Source organism: Eublepharis macularius, chromosome 4 (assembly GCF_028583425.1).
Source record: "Eublepharis macularius isolate TG4126 chromosome 4, MPM_Emac_v1.0, whole genome shotgun sequence".
Lineage (NCBI taxonomy): Eukaryota > Metazoa > Chordata > Lepidosauria > Squamata > Eublepharidae > Eublepharis > Eublepharis macularius.
In genome coordinates this window covers 30,496,974-30,518,753 of record NC_072793.1, presented here as the reverse complement: position 1 = coordinate 30,518,753, position 21,780 = coordinate 30,496,974, and the positions used below count along the sequence as shown (strand labels likewise).

The 21,780-nt window shown below is 43.3% G+C and overlaps 1 protein-coding gene across 1 annotated transcript in view; it reads right to left on the bottom strand.

Annotated features, from left to right (window-relative positions):
* The window catches only part of HEATR9 (HEAT repeat containing 9), a 46,596-nt gene extending 36,012 nt beyond the window's left edge, over positions 1 to 10,584 (bottom strand). The window contains exons 1-5 of the mRNA XM_054976302.1: positions 10,503 to 10,584; positions 8,621 to 8,670; positions 8,158 to 8,327; positions 4,038 to 4,134; positions 2,074 to 2,130 (exon numbers count right to left, since the gene is read on the bottom strand). Of these exons, the coding sequence (XP_054832277.1) occupies positions 2,074 to 2,130; positions 4,038 to 4,134; positions 8,158 to 8,327; positions 8,621 to 8,670; positions 10,503 to 10,584 (456 nt within the window). The remainder of the gene's footprint in view (positions 1 to 2,073; positions 2,131 to 4,037; positions 4,135 to 8,157; positions 8,328 to 8,620; positions 8,671 to 10,502) is intronic.
* Positions 10,585 to 21,780: the final 11,196 nt, after the last annotated feature.

Below are 21,780 nucleotides of genomic sequence, written 5' to 3'. Positions count from 1 at the left end.
TGCTAATGAGTTCCTCCAGCTCTTTTTTTACAAAATGTACAAAGCATTTCGTTCTCTAATCTGTTTCCTGGTCAAATGTTCCAATTCAACAGCCACAATCCAATGGTTACACGTAGGTAAACTCATTGCACTTCTCCCCTCCCAGAGACCATTTAGAACCAAATTACCTGGTGAGCAGGAGAAGAATGAGTCGGACATTTTTGCCATCTTGACCCACTGCAGCTACTCAGTCAGCAAGGAATGGACCCTTCCCTTTCATAGAAAAGAATCCAGTAGCACCTTTAAGACTAGCCAACTTTATTGTAGCATTAGCTTTCGAGAGCCACAGCTCTCTTCGTCAGATGCATCTCACGAAGAGACCTGTGGTTCTCGAAAGTTTATGCTACAATAAAGTTGGTTAGTCTTAAAGGTGCTACTGGACTTTTTACTATTTTGCAACTACAGACGAACACAGCTAATTCCTCTGGATATAGGAAGTTATATATAATATATGAAGTTATATATAATGTTACCCACTGGCCAGAGGAACGGTGTTCCTTTAATAAACACTTAATGTGTCAAAATGGCTGTTGAAGCTTTTCATGGCATGGAGATAAATAATATCACCTGGGAAATAACATCCTATTAAACCTCTATTTTTCTCGAGATCTGCAAAATTATTTAAAGACTTTTCTTTAATTGGAAATAGACAGAGTCTTTCTCCTCCTCCTTCTCCTCTTCTTCATTTTCTTTATGGTCTCAGCAGTAAGAGAGAAATACAATTGGTAAGAAGCAATAGCCTTTGATTTAGAAGGGAAGTAATGGGCAATAGAAGACCTTTTTTAAAGAAAAAAAATGCTCTCCTTTGTTTCCCTTGGCCAAATACTTAATTGCAAGCTCTTCAGGGACCAGAGAAGAGAGTCTGATGAAATTGCAGTAAAGTGACCTGAGCTCATGGGACAGGGCAAAGTATGAATCTAAGATATTAAATTTTTTAAAATCCTCCTTAAGTAAACTCAAATATGAGAAACAAGTTTCCAGCAATGTTTCATTTGATACAAACACATGGATCTGAACCTTGAAAACAGAAGTACTCACTCTGCATCTCCTCATTTCCAATTACCATCAACCCAAAGAGTCATATTGACTTCCATCCTTGGCATACGGCCTGCACCTCAAGGAGGTTTGCAGCTGACCCTTCCTCCGGCACTGGCTGTTTCAAGGTGGGAACCACCTGCCAAGCAGAGAGGCCTCCAGGCAAGGGCCTTGCCCACTCTCCTAAAACATGGAGCAGGTGCCGCACTGGGGAGCAGTGCTCAGTAGAACCACAGTGGGCATGCCAATGAGCGACTTCAAAGAAAATCTGAAAGTCATTCTAGGCAGTGGCAGACCTACATTTTTGGGATCCTGAAGCTTGAACTGTTATGCGGGCCCCTGCTCAACCAGCAACAATAGGGCCACAATTGGGGGTTTGGATACTGCAAAGCCCCTGAGAAAATTTTGAAACTTGACCCATTACAGGGACATTTTGAGGCCATATGAAATGGGTATTAGAGCATATTCTAAGGTCAATATTAAGTACTTCAACCCATTGGCTTATGATTTTGTCACTACATTAGCCTTGTTTTAATTAAAAACATTTTTAAAAAATCTATCAATTTTGTTGAAAAATACATGCATTAAAAAGGGGCCCTGAAACGTACGCTTCATTAGTTTCATAGTAGATCCACCCTGGTTCTAGGAGAACATTAACTTTCATTTTTATAAAAATAAATATTATTCCCCTATGATGGAAGGACAAAAGGCTTTGCAGAACGATGGTTGTTGTGGGTTTTCCGGGCTGTATTGCCGTGGTCTTGGCATTGTGGTTCCTGACGTTTCGCCAGCAGCTGTGGCTGGCATCTTCAGAGGTGCTACACCTCTGAAGATGCCAGCCACAGCTGCTGGCGAAACGTCAGGAACTACAATGCCAAGACCACGGCAATACAGCCCGGAAAACCCACAACAACCATCGTTCTCCGGCCGTGAAAGCCTTCGACAATACATCGGCTTTGCAGAAGCTGGGAAAAAATCCAGAGGGAGACTTTACCTCACCTGAGCTGCATAGAGTTGTTCAGATTCAACCGAGGAAGTTAAATTCTTGATGACTGCCTGCAAGCCACAAATAAAGAATACAGCTGTATTAAAAGGAGAGGGACTGAAAATATCTGTGATAGTCTACAGTTCTCTTGGAAGTGGTGTTGATGTCTGAAAATCTTCTGACTCTTGATACAAACACTTCCTGCTAAGACCAATTGATCTAAATTGTTGTTGCCCTTTTGGGCAGAGATAATCCACCTCTGTGGTCTATTTGTGTCAGTAGAAAAAATTCTGAACTACAAGTAAATTTTCAAATAAATATTCCATTTTACCTTCTTAGTTTCATAAGACTAAGGTGCAATTTGATGCCAGCTCCAAATTACCTCATGAAGTCTACAGCCATGGCCTGCACAAGATGCAAACAGGAGCCTAACATCAAATCCTGGAACATATTTTATCTCCCCACCCCTTTTTGTATGTTTGTTCTTTAATATTCAATTTGATGAAGAGTTTCGGCAAACTCAAAAATTTGACTCTGTTTTGTGATTTTGATTGTTTTTTTGGATTCTTGTTTGGACCTACAATCACCTCTGCTGTGGACACATTGGTTGAATCCGCATTACTCATTCTAAGTCGCATGTTCCCCGCAATCCCCACGCAATCCCGAGCGCCGGTCACATTACCTCATTAAACAGACGCATTTCATTCGCATTTCTCCCGAATATGTGGTCACAGGTTTTCAACGGGAGTTTCACGGTGGCCGTGAATGGGCCAATGCGCAATTTATGCGTTTTTTTAAAAACCACCCCCCTTCCTGTCTCTCCGGCCGTTCTGAGAGTTCCTATTGGCTGATTCAACTTGCAAGTGCTCCGTAGTCTGCGAAAGACTGGTTTTGACTTCATAGCATTGGATTTATTGATTATGCTGTTCCTGAATCAAATCTGGTAGTTTGAAAAATCATTTTGGGGTGAATCCATCCTCAGAACGGACTCGCAAAACTTCCTTTTTAACTGTTTTTTATTTTTTTTATTTTATATTACTGTAATATCGAAATTACGAAATATCGAAATAATGACACTCCAAGGAAGTGAAACTTCAGTAAAATTCAGGCACTGAACTGTCCTGCATAGGAAATGCCCACAAAAGCTTCCCACATGCTTCCAAATTTCCAAAAAAGAAACGGGAGAGAGCCATCAGTGCTGTCAGTGGGGGAAAGAGAGGCATCATTATCTTCAATGATGTTTCTTTATAAGGCAAGATCGAAATAACGGAAAAGTGCACTCAAAAATTTTTTTAAAAAATGGGTGGGAAAAAAAGGTCCCGCCCAAAAAGGTGGTTTTCAAGCAGCCGTGTGACCGGAGGGACACGCGAGAAAGACGGATTGGAAGCAGGAATGTGAACGAAGAGGAAAAAATCGCGGATTGGAGGCAAATGGAAGATATCTGATAAACATGCAGGTAATGGGTGAATGTGGATTCGACCCAGGTGTGCATTTCAGCCAGTCACACTCCTTCACCCTCTGTTCCCCCATCTGTAAAGTGAACTGCATTGAATTGTTGTGATTAGGTTCTTTTCCAAATGAAAAATTATTTACAAATGATTGTGTTATGCTCACCCCACTTCTCCTAGCAGTGAGAACTTCCAGGAGCTAAAATTACACAGGTTACTTTAGTTGGAAGGAGAGATCGCCCATTTCCCATAAATATAAAATAAGAAGTAACCATGTGAACGTAAGAAAAAGGTCTCTCATGGGAGAGAACAAAGATAATCTTTTGGATGGTAAACTATGGCTATTTTTTAAACGAACTATGTGGTCTGCATAATAAAAGGTTCCCCCATCCCTCACGGAAAAAAGTACCACACTAAAAAAGGTTCCACATTTGTGGGCAGGCAGAATGGAGGGATAAAGAGTGGAGCTAAGATTCTTAAGTGGATTTTGACTGATGCCTTTTTGCAAGCCATAAGCTCTGACTTCTGACCTTTAGCCTTTCTGGTTTCAACTTTTCATTCCATGGGTAAATCTCTTTCTGCTTAAGCTTCGCTACCTTAACAAACTTTAACAGCAAAAAGTCAGACCTGGGGGAGAGAAGAGACACCATTACAAGTTGTTTACAAGTTGGTTTTCAATATACTCAGACCAATTCAGTCTTGGAGCTGAAGGTGTTAGCATGCAGAAAAACCCCTACAAAAATCAACATTATTCTCACCGGATGGTTGAAAATACAAGGAGAATAAGATTGTTGTGCCTTCCATTATCTTATTCATGTCGTTCCAGCCCCTCCATGGGACAGGTGTATCAAACCTGCAAGCGACGTCTGACTTTTGTCCTGTCACCAGTTTGTGATCTGACTTCAGTCCTATGTGCTCAGCTAAATTAGGACTGCCAGGTCCTCTGGTGGGGGCAGGGGATCCCCTGCTCCCAGCCTCTGCCCCTCACTGCCACTCACCTGGCTGGCAGAGGGGAAATGCCCTGGGGAACGGCCCAGGAGGCAAGAAGCCTCCTTGGCCAGCGTGCAGCAAGCGTGCTCCCCACGGCCGTGATGATGTCCCTTCCAGAAGTGATGTCATTGTGCCTGCTGGGACCGCATGTGCACTCTGTGAGTGAGCAAGAAGATTGGGAAGATAAGTGCTAGGTGTCCCCCCCACCCCCCCACCCCAGCAGGAGGTTAAGGAGAACTGGCAACCCTAGCTGCCTTCTTCCTTCTCATAAATACTTTGCCCTTAACGTATATAGACACACTCCTATATCACAAAGATCACTTCCAGACGCTTATCCTAATTTTTGTCTCCTTTCAAAGCTGCTGCTACCTATTCCTTGCCTTGGTTTTTTTACACTTGAGATTTAAATTCATTTCTTAACTCAATGTTATTGTTGTATTTTTTGCATCTTGATTCAAGTGCACATGCCATGTTTGCATCTGGACACCGCCCCCCCCCCAAACCCCGTGTACTTTGGTAGCCACCTCCCGAATACTTTCCTATACAGATACTAAGTCCAGATCCATCTGTGGATAACGGTGATTGCCAGAAGCACTTTTTGTTCATTTGGACTGATTTGTCAGCCGTGTCCCTTCCTTTTGGAAAAGATGGCATAAAGGGGATGCCCAGATTGCCAACCAGTCCACTCTGAGTTGAAGAGAGGCAGCGGCTTGGTTTCATTAAGCTAACGATGATTAACATGATCATCAGAAAGTCAGCCACTTCCCCAAGTACAGTCAGTTACAGCACACCAAGCCAGGATCTGAAACCACGGTTAGTTGATTTATTGGCCACAGCCAGTCATAACAATGGTTTTCCCTGATTGACCAAGCAGCCTGGTTTAATCCTGGTGTTCTCTGATGCTGCTCTCAGACATTCTACAGGGCTGCCTAGCCAAAGTGTCTCAAAATCAAAACCTCTTTAGCCTTTTCTCTGGCTCTCAGGTTATTGTGAGGGTTAAAATGGGTGGGGAAGAGTCTACACTCTCTTGGGCTGTGTATAGCAATGATGAGACGGAGAGAATGAAGAGCAACAAGCTGAACACAGCCCACGAAGCTAGCGAAGCCGGCAGACAAGTGTTTCACCTTGCCCTGTACCAGATCCAAAAGAGATGGGAGCCATTTGCTAACGCACCCCAATAGCCACGTCAGTGACCAAGCAGAGACTAACTGGCAAAAATGGAGGAATAGGGGCAGACAGAGCTGAGCAGTATTGAAACATCATGCATCTGTAGAAAAGGTACTGTTTTTCTACTGAACATGAAATGTTTGGATTTTGTGGGAAATGCCAGATTTTCAAAATAATCCACTTGGAGTTTTAATGGGGACTCCCTCTTGCAACCATAAGTTGAACAGTCACTTGAATAAAAAATCAAATGCAATGTCTTTACATGGCCCTATAAACTCAAAAGGTAGCTACACATTATATTTTATACATATTGCTGCAAGGAGTTTTCATCTGGTATCAATTCTCAGGGGCACCGGGCGCGCAGCCAGACTGGAGCTGGGACATACAGGGAGAAAGGATTCCTGCCTCCCCAACCCAAACTATTGGGGGCCCTGCACACCTGGAATTGAATTACTCCCAAATGACACCTGATTAAAAGTCCTCATAGTAGACAGGAGTAAAATGTAATATGCAGTTAGATCCTTGAAGTGCCTTGGAAAACAATTGAAATGATCGTGAATTTAACAATAGCAGCACATGAGATACATTTCAGAGGGGCAGCCACGTTATTCTATTGCAGCAAAATAAAACAGATGTCTAATAGCCTTAACATAGGGTTACCTTAACGTAGGGTTGCCAACCTTCAGGTGGGACCTGAAATTCACTCAGAATTACAAGAGATCTCCAGACTACACAGAGGAGTTCCTTGGAGAATACAGTGGTTTCAGAGGGAAAACTCTATATTCTAGGTGAAATTCCTCCCCCAATTCCCCCACCCATATGTACCATCCTCAAATGTCCAGGAATTTTCTAAGTCATAGTTGGCAACCTTACATTAACGCCTTGTCCTGGAGTATTTTCCTTTCCCTATTGTGCGTGTAGATCCAGAGGAGTTAGCCTGTAGTAGCAAAATAGTAAAGAGTCCAGTAGCACCTTTAAGACTGAGACTAACCAACTTTATTGTAGCATAAGCTTTTGAAAGCCACAGCTCTCTTCATCAGAGAGAGAGAGAGTGTGTCCTCCAAGACAAACTTGACAAATCTGTGATATGTTAGCGCCATCTACTGGAGGTTAGAGGAAGCAGCAGAATGTTTTCTAAGAAACATCTGGATAAATGCTCCTAGAAAGGAAGCGTAACCCAGAATCATAGCACCTTAGAAGTTCATGAAAGGACTGTGGCTAGCTTTGAAACCTCCCTACTGTTTTCCAGGTTAAAAAATAATTCTGTGAGTGAAAAAATGGAATGGTATGGATCCAATAATCCACAAAAATGGAATGGTATGGATCCAATAATCCACAACTCTTCCTACTGCAGCCCACATAGACCTGCCCACAAAAAATTGTTCCTGAAGGTCACAGGAGAGTCAAGAACAAGATGGGGTACTCAAAATAGTGGTCTGCAGAGCGCAGGAGGAAATAGCAACCAGGGCTGCCTTTCTGTTTGGTATATACAGTTGCCCACTCTGGCTGCTGGGACATTCCTAGAGATTTGTGGCAGTGCGTGGGGAGAGTGGAGTTTGGGGAGGAGAGGGAACTCTAAAGCTCCACCCTCTAAAGCTGCCATTTCTTCCGGGGGAACTGATCTCTGAAGTCTGGAGATTAGTTGTAATTCCAGGAAAACTCTAGCCTATACTGGGAGACTGATAACTCAGTTGGAAGAAGTGCCCTCAAGTCTTCAAAATTATATTTTTTTGTTTAAATCACTGTTTTTTTTTAAAAAAAAATAGCCCTCCAAGGTATCAGGGAGGGGGACATGGTGGCCATGAGAGGCTGACAGAAGGAAAATGGTGCTGATGTGAGTAGGAATTTGGATATCCAGATGGTGTTATAACAGGCTTGGACTGCACTCTCCCCCAAAAGATAAGACAGATTCCTGGAGAACAGGTCCATCAATGGCTTCTAGTCATGGAGACTGGAGGGAACCTCCATATTCAGAAAGAGCAAACCTCTGCAAACCATAATAATAACAACATTTGATTTATATACCACCCTTTCACGACAACATAATGGCCACTCAGAGTGGTTTACAAAGTATGTTATTATTATCCCCACGACAATCACCCTGTGAGGTGGGTGGGGCTGAGAGAGCTCTGAGAGAGCTGTGACTGACCCAAGGTCACCCAGCTGGCTTCAAGTGCTAAGAGGCAACATCAGGGCCTCTGTGCCCAGTTTGTTGAGCCCTCTGGAGAAACTTGTTGGCCACTGTGTGAAACAGGCTGCTGGACAGATGGGCCACAGGTCTGATCCAGCAGGGTACCGCTTACATTCTTACTTCTTACCAGGGTTTTTTTTTCAGCAGGAACGCGGTGGAACGGAGTTCCGGCACCTCTTGAAAATGGTCACATGGCCGGTGGCCCCGCCCCCTGACCTCCAGACAGAGGGGAGTTGAGATTGCACAAGTGTGTTTATTTTGCTCTGCTTTGTCTGCTGGAAACCCAGCATCACCTCTCTTACTTTTTCTTTAGGGTCTTGGATTTCTCCTTTTCCAGCTTCTTTCGATATATACATTGCCGCTTCAAACTAGCTGGATCGGGTTGCTCAATTATCCTAGGCTGGATAATGTGATGTGCAGGAGTGGATTTTCTCCAAAATGAAGGAGGTCGTGGGTATGTTATATGAGGCGTCTGGGGGAGAAAAACAGTTTTAAACCACCAGGATCGCAATGTCAGCAATATGCTCCCCATCCAAAAATGCATTTTCCCTTCAGAATATGGCTACAAACCTCAGAGTGCTAACACCGAAGCACAAGACTGGCCTTAGGCATTTTCTTCCATCTTAGCCAATGTATCAGAATGCCACAGCCTACTTCCAGCATGGGATCCTAGAAGATTTCCATAGCTTATGTGGTCTCAACAGAAGCCACTGGTAACTGTCACTCCCCCTCCTGGACTCTGTTTTTTAGTAGCAGAGACTGTACCTGGTGGAAGGAGTTCTTTGGAATCTGGCGATCTAGAGCCTTCTTGTCCTCTTTAAAAAAAAAAAAGAAGAGGGAAGGGGAACCCGTCACTAGGTCAAAGTATGGGCCAATCTCAGAAAGCGGTGAAGTGAATTAATATTATCTAGCAGTTTGGATAGGCCCTCAGGCCCCTGAATGGCTTCTCCCCATGACTATATGGAGAGAATAATATTGGCCTACCATTCATAACCATTGCAAGGATCACCATTTATGAGAAAAGCTATGAACTCTGTACAAATGCTAATAGTAGCAGCAGCGGCGAAACCGGAATAAATTTTTCATAACAGCAAACATAGCTGAACAAATCATGCACAATAAGAGACTCTGAAAATTTGCTTTGTTTGTATAATTTTTCCGTTTGCAGAATCAGGCTTTTTTTTAAAAAAATGTACTCTTTGGAGTGCCTGGGGTGCAGAACATTAGGGCAGGATTAGTGCAGAATGCAAACTGCTCTGAAAGCATCTACTTCATAGGCTGAAACAGCAGGGAATAAATAACATGTCATGTATGCCTGCATACCTTCCAATAATTAATATGTTTTGCATTTTGTGCTGATCGTAACTGTTTGCTAAGGTTGTATTCTGTATACTGTATAAATCATCTGAGAATGCCTAAACTGCTAGCATAAAATGCACCAAAGAGACAGTGGGGCCTCTCTGTTATCTGTTGAAGGTATTTACTTTCACTTTTCTAGCAAGTGTCCTTGGATGCAAGCTGCGGGCAGCGAGCAATGTATCTTTTCTCAGAGACTGAGATGATTTCATTCTGTCTTCTGTCTAGCCTAAACTAATTGGTTCCCATGTAACTCTTCGGGGTTTTCGAGCCAGAATGTCAACGGACCCAAAGGGTATGAAGTTTCCCTATAATTACTAGTACCCTTGTTTGAATAGTCACTTCTGCCAATTGCTACCTTTGTGCGAACACCCTGAACTGTATGGATCTCTAATAAAGTTGCTTCAACTGGAACACCTCAAGAAAAAATGTGCTGTCCCTTTAAGAGAGGTTACTGCCCTATTATTTTCCAGGTGATGTTATTTATCTCCATGCCATGACACACTTCAGTTGCCCGTTTCCTGGAGTTAAGCTTCTAGTAAAGGGCCAGGCTTCTTAGCTATCTTAATCAACAATGCAACAATCTTGGGTAGCAAGATTCAGGTCTAGGAGCACTTTAAAGGTTAACTAGATTTCCAAGGTATGAGCTTTCGAAAGTCAAAGCTCCCTTCATCATATAAATTATGCCATCCTAAGAACACTTTCTTGGGATAAACCCCATTGAATAGATCTGAGAATGATTCTGACTAGACTTGCTTAGTTGGGCACTGTAAGTAATTCAACAAGACAGCAGACAAAACCAACGAGAGATGTGATATAATTGATGCTACCTAAATACAAATGAAGTTTAATATATTTGTACACAGGGCATTTTTTCTGGGAAAAGAGGTGATGGAACTCAGTGGGTTGCCATCGGAGAAAATGGTCACATGGCTGGTGGCCCCGCCCCCTGAACTCCAGACAGAGGGGAGTTGAGATTGCCCTCCACACTGTTCGGTGGCACGGAGGGCAATCTAAACTCCCCTCTGTCTAGAGATCAGGAGGCGGGGCCACCAGCCATGTGACCATTTTCAAGAGGTTCTGGAACTCCGTTCTACCACGTTCCTGCTGAAAAAAAAGCCCTGTCTGTACAACTCATGAAATCCTAAACAAATACCCCCCACCCCCATACACAGTCTGCCATTCTACACAGAGTTCTAAGTTTTTTGCTATTTGGTACTGGATCATTCCAGCAGCAATTCACATAATAATAAAGGGTAACGTCACATTATTCTCCAAAGCTGTAACTCACCTGTTCTGTTTGGTTTATCAATTATAGAGCTCCACAATAACGGCTGAGACATTCTGATACCGGCAGTGATCCTGGGGAACATCGTTACCACCACCGCCCCGTCATTTCTAAGGGTTTCTTTTTTCACTGCAGATCAGCCTTGCCCTAAGGATTCATTGTCACAACCGACGGGCAAAAGATACGGCAGCAAATGTTTAATCCTTCTTGAAAACTCATTTTCCCTGCATCAGAAGTAAAGAGTGATGTCATAAGCCACAACTGTGATGACAGTATCATTTTACATATGTCCCCACACACAATCAAATTACTTCAATGGGGAAATAGTTTTTGTGTATTTAGAATCTGGGCCAAGAATTGAGCCAAGAATCGGTGAGATCCTGTCAGGAACACTTTCTCTGGTGTGTGTGACTTGGGGGATGCAGAAAGCTGATAGACGGCCACTGTAGTGTACTTGGAGTAAGGATAGAAAGATCAAGATCAGGGGTCAGATGATCAGTCTATGATGAAACTCACTGGGTGACTTTGAGACAATCACTCAGCCTAACCTATCTCCCAGGGTTGTTGAGATGATAAAATGCAGCCAGCAATGGACACCACTCTGAGCTCCTTGGAAACTTTGGGTGGGGACGAGGTGGGGTGGGGTGGGGGTTAAAAAAATCCAAAATAATAGAAGTAGCACCAGAAACAAACACCCTCAGAGGCTGTTGCTTAGCAATCACAAGAGCACTGCCAAAGTTCAAGCCTTGGTTTCTGTCAGTAAGAGGTGAGGAGGAGCAGGGCCCCTTCCAGGAAGGTTATGACCAGAGGGAGGACTCAATGGGGCCAAGCATGGCAGCAACCACCAGGCAACCTGATAGCAAGCAATTTGCATGAATCACCCTGGTAAAGACAACAAAAAAATGGGAGTCAAAAACAACAACTCTGCAAACCAAGGGTAACCAAGGAGGCTGGAACAACAGAAATATATATCAAATCATTGAAAATAACTTAAAAACACTGGTATAAAGTTTAATAGGAATACATAGATTAGAATAAAAGCATCATATGGTTGTACATATATGTACTAAAACCTTGTATATACATAAAGTAAAGTAACACTGTTGTGTACTGGGCCAAGAAAGGCCTCTAAAGTATTTACTGTATTGATTGCAATGCACTATACTGTGTTGTGCTTAAGGTTCAGTCAAGGCTCCCAATGCCTGCATTCTCATTGGCCCTTAATCCCTGCAATATCACAGGTTACTTTCTCAAGGCAGCAACCAATCGGTCCTCTATAACAAAGAGGCCTGCCTACTTCAAACATTGTATATAGTTTATGCAAATGATGGTATTGTAAAGTATGTATTCTCATTGGCTATCAGTTATTCTGGGGGTGGAGCTGCTGTATATATATTGAGGGCTTCTGTTCAGTCTGTCAGTGTGTGTTGTGTTCCTGCTAAATAAAGAGCTGTTGAATTACCTCGTGTCTGAACCCACTATTTAACAAACACCATTAATATACAGGTATAATAGTACAACTAATACTATTAGGACAACACGTGTCCTGATGGGCACACCATACAGGGCACATATTACTCCCATCCTACAGCAACTGCACTCGCTCCCCGTTGAATTCTAGATTAGGTTCAAGGTTTTGGTTTTAACCTTTAAATCCCTAAGCGGACTGGGACCAGCATACCTGCAGGACCGTCTCTCCCTGTATGTACCCCAGAGAGCATTAAGATCAGCAAATAAGTACCTACTGGTGGTCCCTGGCCCCAGGGAGGCCCGGCTGGCCTCGACCAGGACCAGGGCTTTTCCAGTCCTGGCCCCAACCTGGTGGAACTCTCTGTCGGAGAACACCCAGGCCTGCCAAGAACTAGTATCTTTTTGGTGGGCCTGTAAGACAGAGATGTTCTGCCAGGCATATGGTTGAGGCAAGTCTTTGATCGTTTTAGGAGCCTCCCTACTGGTCTCCCACCAGGGGGGCAACGTAATAATCTGTCTCCCTATAAGCGCAGTCACCAGATTATTATAAACTGTGGCCCCACCTCACACCTTCTGTTCTGTGTTGTTTTATACCATGATTGGGGAAATTGGAGGGGGCCTGCCATCCAAAATGCTGTTTTGTATGTATTTGTGGTGTTTTCTGGTTTTTAAAGGTATTTATATGTTTTAATGCTCATTGAGCATTTTACTATAACCCGCCCTGAGCCCGTTCGCAGGGTGGGCGGGCTAGATATCAAATCAATAAAATAAAATAAATAATACATACAAAACCAATAAAACCAGATACATTTTGGCCCAAAGGCCTTCCTCAGTGATACATAGATATTAAAGACAGCACCTCCATCAATAAAATGTATAAATAAAACATATACAACTAGAACATACTGAACCTGAAATAGAGCAGGAAAGGTACAGGGGGACAGGGGACAAAAATGTATAACTGTCTCATGTCTGTACATGTATGTGTGGAAAAATAATAAAAAATATTTTTTTAAAAAATGTATAATGGTTAATATCAGGATGGTGAGTGTAAAACCAATATCAAACATATACATTTTAATAAAAATTACTCATATTGAGATGAAATTAAAATAACATGGAGTGAATTCCTTACCATTCTACTCCAAAAGGGCATGAAAAAAAGTAATGGCGCTGATAATAATAGTTGTGTTTCCTTTGCCCATAAATCTACAAAAAGAGAGACAGCCAATTAAACCCCAATTAATAATTTTTTTTTTAAAATCACAAAATGAAATATAGGAAATTTACCTTATAACCAGGTCATGAATGTAAAATTTAAGATGGAGTTCTGGATACCGACTAAAGATGAAACAGAAATGAAACAAAAATCTGGCTACACATCTTCTGTTTTCTGTAATCTTTATCCATACAGGAAAATTGTGAGACCTACCTATAGCAAATTGCAAGGGCATTGTATACAATAAATAACACCTTTGGAGTTACAATTAACAAAAGATCTAATATAGTAACTTTTGGTCTTTGAAGAATTTTGAAACATGTTGGTTTTAAGACAAAGACTACAAACAGTGCAATTGCCACATGAAAAGTTACCTTTGGGAATTCCACTCCCCTCATTCAGGGGTATTATCTGAAGTATGTTCCTTCAGTGTGCTCCTGAGCAGCATATCTTTTAAAGATTTTTTGCTCTCTTGAAGGTGAATAAGGGGTTAGTCTTACATCTTGGAATCTCTGACTAAAGGTACCAATGTTTTTCAATTATATTTCTCACTCCTGAGAAGGTACAGCCATAAGTTAAAGGGACAATCCCATTTAAGGGATTCTGTCAGTATTGTTATTATGGATCCTAGGTGTTAAAAGAGATTCTCTGGGTGTATTCCTTGCCTTATAAAAGGCTTGTTTAAGAACTTTAGTGGAGTATCCTCTGTCCTTTAACTGGCTCATTAGTATGTTGGCTTGTCTATAGAAGTCCATATCTTGACTGCAATTCCTCCTAATTCTCAGAATCTAGGAAAAAGGCAATTTCCTTTTCAAGTGGAAAGGGTGAAAACTATCCCCAGCTAGAAAATAATTAGCATCTGTGGCAGGTTTTCTGAAAAGATCTGTATGTATCGTCCTATCTTCCTTCTTCACCAATACATCCAAAAATTAACCCAAGATCTGTCGTAAGTCATTTCAAAATTAATGCTGTTATGTATCGCACTGATAAACTGGCCAAACTGAGTAAGATCCTCAGAGCCTTTACAAATGATGAAAATATCATCCAAAAATGTTTGTAAAGGATAATGCTATCTCTATAAATGTTATCTCCCTGGAGGATGAAGTTATTCTCTAATCTATTCATAAACATATTTGCTAGTTTAGGAGTGAATTTGTACCCCATAGCCATGCCTGAGATTTGCCAAAACAATTGGCTCTGGAACTGAAAGTAGTTCCTTTTCAAATATAATTTGGCTAGTTGTAGATTTTCCAGGCTGTATGGCCGTGGTCTTGGCATTGTACTTCCTGACATTTCGCCAGCAGCTGTGACTGTCATCTTCAGAGGTTTTGGTGCTACACCTCTGAAGATGCCAGTCACAGCTGCTGGCGAAACGTCAGGAACTACAATGCCAAGACCACGGCCATACAGCCCGGAAAATCTACAACTACTAACGTTTTCTGGCCGTGAAAGCCTTCGACAATAATTTGGCTAGATGGCATAAAAAAAGATGTGGGTGGACTGGAATAATACTCCCTTTTATCTGTATCTCCTGGATGTTAATTATGTCCCCGCAGGGCCTCGCACTCTGCGGATAAGCAGTTACTGGTGGTTCCCAGCTGGAGGGATGTTCATCTCCTCGACCAGGGCCAGGACCTTTTTGGTCAGGCGTGGTAGAACACACTCCCATTCGAGATCCAAGCCCTGCCAGTTTTGTTCAGTTCTGCAGGGCCTGTAAGATGCAGATGTTCCACCGGGCCTTTGGTTGAGGGGCTGGCGATCTGCATGCTCTATATCCCACCATCATGGCTGCACCTGTAGTTTTATTGTAGTCTTAGCACCTGATGTCGGACATACTGTAGATTTTTTGTTATTTTTCATCTTTAATTTTACTGTGTCTTAACTTTGTATTTTTTATTGATGCAAGCTGCCCTAAGACCGTTCATAGGGAGGGTGGGATATACATTTTATTAAACAAACAAACAAACAGTGGTTCTCCCCACCACTGCACTTTGTTAATTTGTTTTATTATTTGTATATTGATTTTAGTTCTTGTTTTTATCGATTTTAACTGTTCACCGCCCAGAGCCCCTGGGGATGGGCGGTATATAAATTGAAAAAATAAATAAATAAAAATAAATAAATGTGATTTAAAAAATCTATGGTGTCTCTCAAATAAGAAGAAATCTTAGGAACAAAGGGTTTTTAAAACAAATCCAGATAAATTGCCAGAGGTTCCACAATACAACCATGCCCTGAGACAATAGGTCTGCTAAGGATGGAAAAAATGCATTCGTGAATCTTAGGAGGTAGAACTCTGCCCTCAGTTTCCAATAAAAATCATATGTGGACTTATTCAAGTACCCTTCCAGTAGTGCCTCTTCCAAAATGCTTACAATTTCTTTCTTAATAATTGAGGTTGGGTTTTCTGTGTTCCTATAATGATTAATGTTGTTTGAATGCCTCTTTAATTTAGTCATCTCTATTCCAAACTACAACTGCCCCCCCCCCCCAATATCTGGTAGTTTGAAAGGTGCGAGTACAGAATTCAGAGCTGTTTTAATGTGCTCTTTTCTAGTTTATCTAAATTGTGCCAAATCGTTAGCCTTGATGACTCCAGCTTTTCTATCTCCTCCAAAATAAGTTCTTAGAACATTAATATGCTAGGGTTTTTTGTGAGGAGAAGTTAAAGGTAGACTTCAGTCTTAATATGTTATTGTTAAATGAGGCATTAGCACCTATCTCTGCCCTTAAAAAAACTGCAAGACTGATTTTTCTAAGTAGATGTTGTATTTCAGACATCAATCTGAAGGGATCTTACTCAGGCCCAGCTGCTTGCTACCTATTCAACAGCAACCACTGTAGGAAAGCTTGTGTTGTGTAGTCATTGAAGTTCCACATGAAGCTCTGGGAGATACAGGTTCAAATTTCCCCTCTGCCGTTACTCACTGGGTAACTTTCAGCCAGTCACATACTCTCAGCCTAACACTTCACAGAATTGTTGTGAGGATAAAATGGAGGAGAAGAGCAGGGCTTTTTTTCCTGGGAAAAGAGGTGGTGGAACTCAGTGGGTTGCCCTCAGAGAAAATGGTCACATGGCTGGTGGCCCCACCCCCTGATCTCCAGACAGAGGGGAGTTGAGATTGCTCTCCGCGTAGGGCAATCTCAACTCCCCTCTGTCTGGAGATCAGGGGGCGGGGCCACCAGCCATGTGACCATTTTCAAGAGGTTCCGGAACTCCATTCCCCCGCGTTCCCCCTGAAAAAAAGCCCTGGAGAAGAGAATGACACAAGCTACATTGGGTCCCCTGTTGTGGAGAAAGGCAGATTATAAATGAAGTAAATAAATATAGCTGATGATGGGGGGTAGATAAAAAGTAGGTTGGTAGGTGGACAAGAAGGAGAGAAGGAAGCAGGGAAAAGTGAGGATATAGTGTGGTTTGCCAGGAGGAGGGACAGCGGAAACAGTGCAGGGAAGGGGATATAGGGGGAAATAAGATCCTCCCAGTATGTTCTTGCGGGTTTCTCACTGTACAATTGGGTCTGGCAGCTGACACTACACAACTGGGCCATGGTTTTCCCAGGGAGAGGCTGTCAGGACGAAGGAAGGAAAGCTGATGACGGGGGGGGGGTAGGAGGAGATAAAGATTAGGTTGGCTGGTGGGTGAGAAGGAGAGAAAGAAGAATGAAAATGAGAGAGGCTACAGGGGCTTCCAGGGAAGGAAAAGAGGAAACAGTGGGGGAGAGGAAAATGAGCTCTTCCCTCCCCCAAGTCTTTGCAGCCCCCCCCCAATTTCTAATTGCAAACTTGTGCATAATCTAAGAGTTCCACCCAGCATCTTCTGTCCTAGAGGACGTCTCTCAGATCACATGGCACAGCATTTGGAGCCACCTAAAACTCTTTGAGTTGGACCTTCTTCTGTCCTGCCCAAAGATAAGATTTTGGTCCTTTTCATAGTTCAACCACACAATATACAAAAGCACTGAGTGCCTTTGAAATCATTTCCTTTGTGCATCTGGTCCATGTACTATTCGGTTCACCACCAGCGTCTCTTTTACTTTCAGGTTAAAACAAGGGAAAAAATGTTCATTTTAATTTAGACAAGGGAGCCCTGGAAACAAAATTGTGTCTTGGATCTATATATACTGCCATTTGGCTGTTTACTGACTGTTAAACTGTGCAAAGGGAACAATGCCAGAGGCTTGGTTACTTTATGTAATCTTGATTATAACAGAACAGAAACCCTGTGTAAACAAACCTGAAAACCTAGAAATGTTTGTTCCTTAAGCCTCCTGAGAATTTTCTGTTTGGGTCATGCTTTACAAAATGTGAATCTTTAAGCGCAGACCTTAAGAGGGCTTTTAAGAAAACTCATAGTATATACATGTATATAAAGACATATTTATCATCCAAAAATATATCAGAGCCCCTCTTTTCATTATCAGGCAAGATAGGGGTGGCATATTCTTTTGCATCACTGTGAGGCACCATACTGTTATGACCCTGCTGGCATTAAGCAACACCAAAGGGGGAGACTGGAAATGATGTAAGATGTTAATACTGAGTTGGTGCAACCCCCAAGGCGCACATCCCCATGCAAGATTATAAGTGGGCCGGGAGCAGAGAGGAGGAGTGTAATCTGACCCAAGAGTAGCAGAGAAATTACTACTGTCCTAAAGGGACTTCACGTCTAACCTGCCAGAGTGCACATCTGTCTAAGACACCATGTTGTACCTTCTGCCAGGCTTACTGTACTGGTTGGACTACAGCCAGGACCAACGGACTGCTGCAACACCAACCTGGGTCTCTTTACTCACCTGCCAAATGAGTATTATTGAGGAAACCACAACTCGTGTTTGATGTGTAACCCAAAGCTTACCTTTAAAATTATGTGTGTGTGTACACATACACACACAGGGGGGTGGTTGCCAATCAGCTCCTGTGCATATGAGGAGGCAGCAAGAGCAGCCTGATTTCCTCCTTTGCACCCATGGGCTTAAACTAGCAGAGAAAGGTCATGGGAGGAGGGCTATGTGTGTTACAGCAAGTTCCACGCATCTGCCCTGGATCTGGCCATACGATCATGTCTCGGCAGATGCATGGAGCTGGCTATAGTAACATTTGATTTATATACTGCCCTTCAGGACAACTTAATGCCCACTCAGAGCTGTTTACAAAGTATGTTACTCAGGGCTTTTTTTCTGGGAAAAGAGGAGGTGGAACTCAGTGGTGGAACTCAGGACAGCACAATGACTTCACTTTGAGTCAGCTGGAACAAGGGGGGAGTTTTTAAAGTTTAAATCACCCTCTGCGAAAATGGTCACATGGCCGGTGGCCCCGCCCCCTGATCTCCAGACAGAGGGGAGTTTAGATTGCCCTCTGCGCTGCTCCAGCAGTGTGGAGGGCAATTTAAAATCCCCTCTGTCTGGAGATCAGGGGGCGGGGCCACCGGCCATGTGACCATTTTCAAGAGGTGCCGGAACTCCGTTCCACCGCGTTCCTGCTGAAAAAAAGCCCTGATGTTACTAAAACACACATAGCACATGCATGGGAGCCAATTTACACACACAGACACTCTGGCCTGGATAGCCCAGGAAAGCCCCATCTTGTCAGATCTCAGAAGCTAAGTAGAGTCAGCCTTGGTTAGTACTTGGATGGGAGACCTCCAGTGAAGAGCAGGCTTGCAGAGGCAGGCAATGGCAAACCACCTCTGTTAGTCTCTTGCCATGAAAATCCCACTAAGGGTCGCCATAAGTCAGTTATGACTTGAGGGCACTCTCCTCCACCACTACCACATTCCATTTTAAAAATAAACTTCAGGTCACACATTAAACAAGAGCTGAGTTGAGGTTTCCCCCAATAAATCTCAAGTTTGGTCCATGTGTAAAGAGAGCCCTGCTGAGCCATTTTGGAAAAATCCATAGCTGTTACCAAGTAACAACTTGCCTGTAATGAGAAGCCTACCAGTATCTGATAGCTCAGGTTAGAACTGTGCTTTCTGTGGCACTGAGTTATGTATGCTTTGCCTGTCCTAACAGCCACTTCTAGAAGTATGAATGGAAAATACCTTACAACATACTGTGGAAAAAAAGAGTTGTGGCAAGGATATTTAAAACAACGCTTGAGGCAAACAGTGTACTCACAGTTGCTTGTAACTGGTAAATTATTATATAATAATTCTTATATAAAGCACTTTCCTAAGATTAAGATGAAACATAATATTTAAAAAATTGAAAGTGGTATAACCAAAGCATCCTTGTTGAAAAAGAGCAGTAATAATGACCCCGAACTGTCTCAGTAAGGAGGAATTAGTAGCTGGAAGAGAAAAGGTTGGCTCTTGAAGGTAGCACACCAAAGATCAAGACCTAGATCGCAGAATTGCACTGAAAGGTTCTACTTGCCATCTCTGTTGCTGTGTACAACTGAGCCGTGGGCTGGAAATCTCTGTAATAAGGATAGCATGTGTCTAGCACTTTGGAGTGTTCAAGCACTTCATATACATTATCTGATTATTACCCTGTGTAGTAGAACAGTCTTGTTATCCTCATGTTGCACAAATGGGTTGGGGGGGGGGGGGGCTGAAGGTGAGCAATTGTGGTGTGTCAAGAGCAGGACTAGACCACTGTAGCACAGTGGTTAAGTGCTTTGGCTGTGAATCAGAACTCTACTGGTTCGAATCCCACTACTGCCATGAGCTCAGTAGGTGGCCTTGGGTAAGCTGTTCCTCTCAGTTCCAGCTGTATTGTGGGTATAATAACAACATTAACTTGTTCACCGCTCTGGGTGGGGCACTAATCTGTCTAGAAGAGCGATATATAAACTCATTATTATTATTACATTTAATGCATGGATGCAATAGTGACCTGCAGCTGCACCTCCAACAATCATGGAGCAGTATGCCATCGACACCCCACATCAGAGCCAAGGGTTGCTGTTATGACCTTTTACTTCCTCTTGGGTAGATTTTGCCATTAATCTTTCCCTTACACCCTCTGGGTAGATTGCTGCCACCAGGAATATTATATTCCAAGATATTTTATTTAAATTTTCCCTTTGGTAACGTGCCTAAGCGTCAGACTCCTTCGTGGTTCTATGTGGCCCTGAGGATAGGAATGGGATATAGCAATGACAGCTACTCTGGGATATAACAAAACAAAATGAACTTTTATTTAGTCAAGAAGCGTATCGGTTTCATAAACGTAGTTCTCGGTTCTTAAAGTTACTTCCCCCGCTTGCGCGGCCCAGAGCTACATAGCCCGCTCACACGGAGCGTCGCTGCACCACCACCCCTCGCTCAGCCCCTGTAGAGCCAACGCCAGGCTGCGCGGCTCTAGGCAGGGGCCAGATGAGTGAGGGGAGGGAGATGCAGCGATGTTCTGGGTGCCTTTCCTCCTGCTCTCCTGGTGCAGCCTGGCGTTTCTCTGCGGGGGCCAGGCTGGGAGAGGGGGGGGAGATGAAGTGACGCTCTGTGTGAGCAGGCTATGTAGCTCCGGGCCGCATGAGAGGTGGAAGGGGAAATGCAGTGATGCACCTGGAGAGCGGGAGGAAAGGCGCCCCACACCTGCACTTCCCTCCCTGCCGCTCTGTAAATGTTAAAGTTTAAGCTGCAAGGAAGCCTACACTTCCCGACAAACCTTGAGGTAAGGAAACATAAGTTGAACTCTAGTATCTCGTCACGTCTGTTTCGGCTCTCAGTTTGCCAGTGAAACAGCCAAGACCCAGGAGTGTGCAGGAACACTGGCCCTCGCTTTTTGCCTGGCAAAGGGTGTTTTGACAACTGCATCAATATTTATTCAGGAGCTGCATTAGATTTGTCCTGTTCCATTCTGGTGGGGCTGCTTCGTTGGCCAGGCAATAAACCTTCTCATTTTGTGCAAAAATAAACAAACTCCAAAATCGCACTGATTTAGACATGACCTTTGTTTTTGGATGTTTAAGTATTTTGATTTGATATTTTAATCAAATCAAAACTGGCCGTTGGCAACCCTTGGCTCTGATGCGGGGTGTCACTGGCATACTGCTCCATGATTGTTGGACTGTAATGGGATTGCTCAGGGCTTTTTTTCTGAGAAAAGAGGTGGTAGAACTCAGTGGTGGAACTCAGGGCCGCACAATGACGTCACTTTGGGTCAGCTGGGGGTTGTTTTTAAAAGTTTAAATTGCCCTCGGTGAAAATAGTCACATGGCTAGTGGCCCCGCCCCCTGATCTCCAGACAGAGGGGAGTTTAGATTGCCCTGCATGCCGTGCACAGAGGGCAATCTAAACTCCCCTCTGTCTGGAGATCAGGGGGCGGGGCCACCGGCCATGTGACCATTTTCAAGAGGTTCCGGAACTCCGTTCCACTGTGTTCCCCTGAAAAAAAGCGCTGGGATCGCTATAGATACTGGTGCAAATCCTATGCTCCTGGAATCTTGGAAAGGGGTCTCTTCTGCAGGTTTCCTCTCTGCTGACAAGCACAGGATACTGACTAGCTGTACCAGTGCAGCACCAACAACTAGTGAGTTCATTGGGGTCCTTTATCTACTCACTACGTGACATCAGCTCTATGCACTCTGGTTTAATTTATTTGGAGCTCAGTTCATTATATGCCTCACTATCTAACCATATCAGTA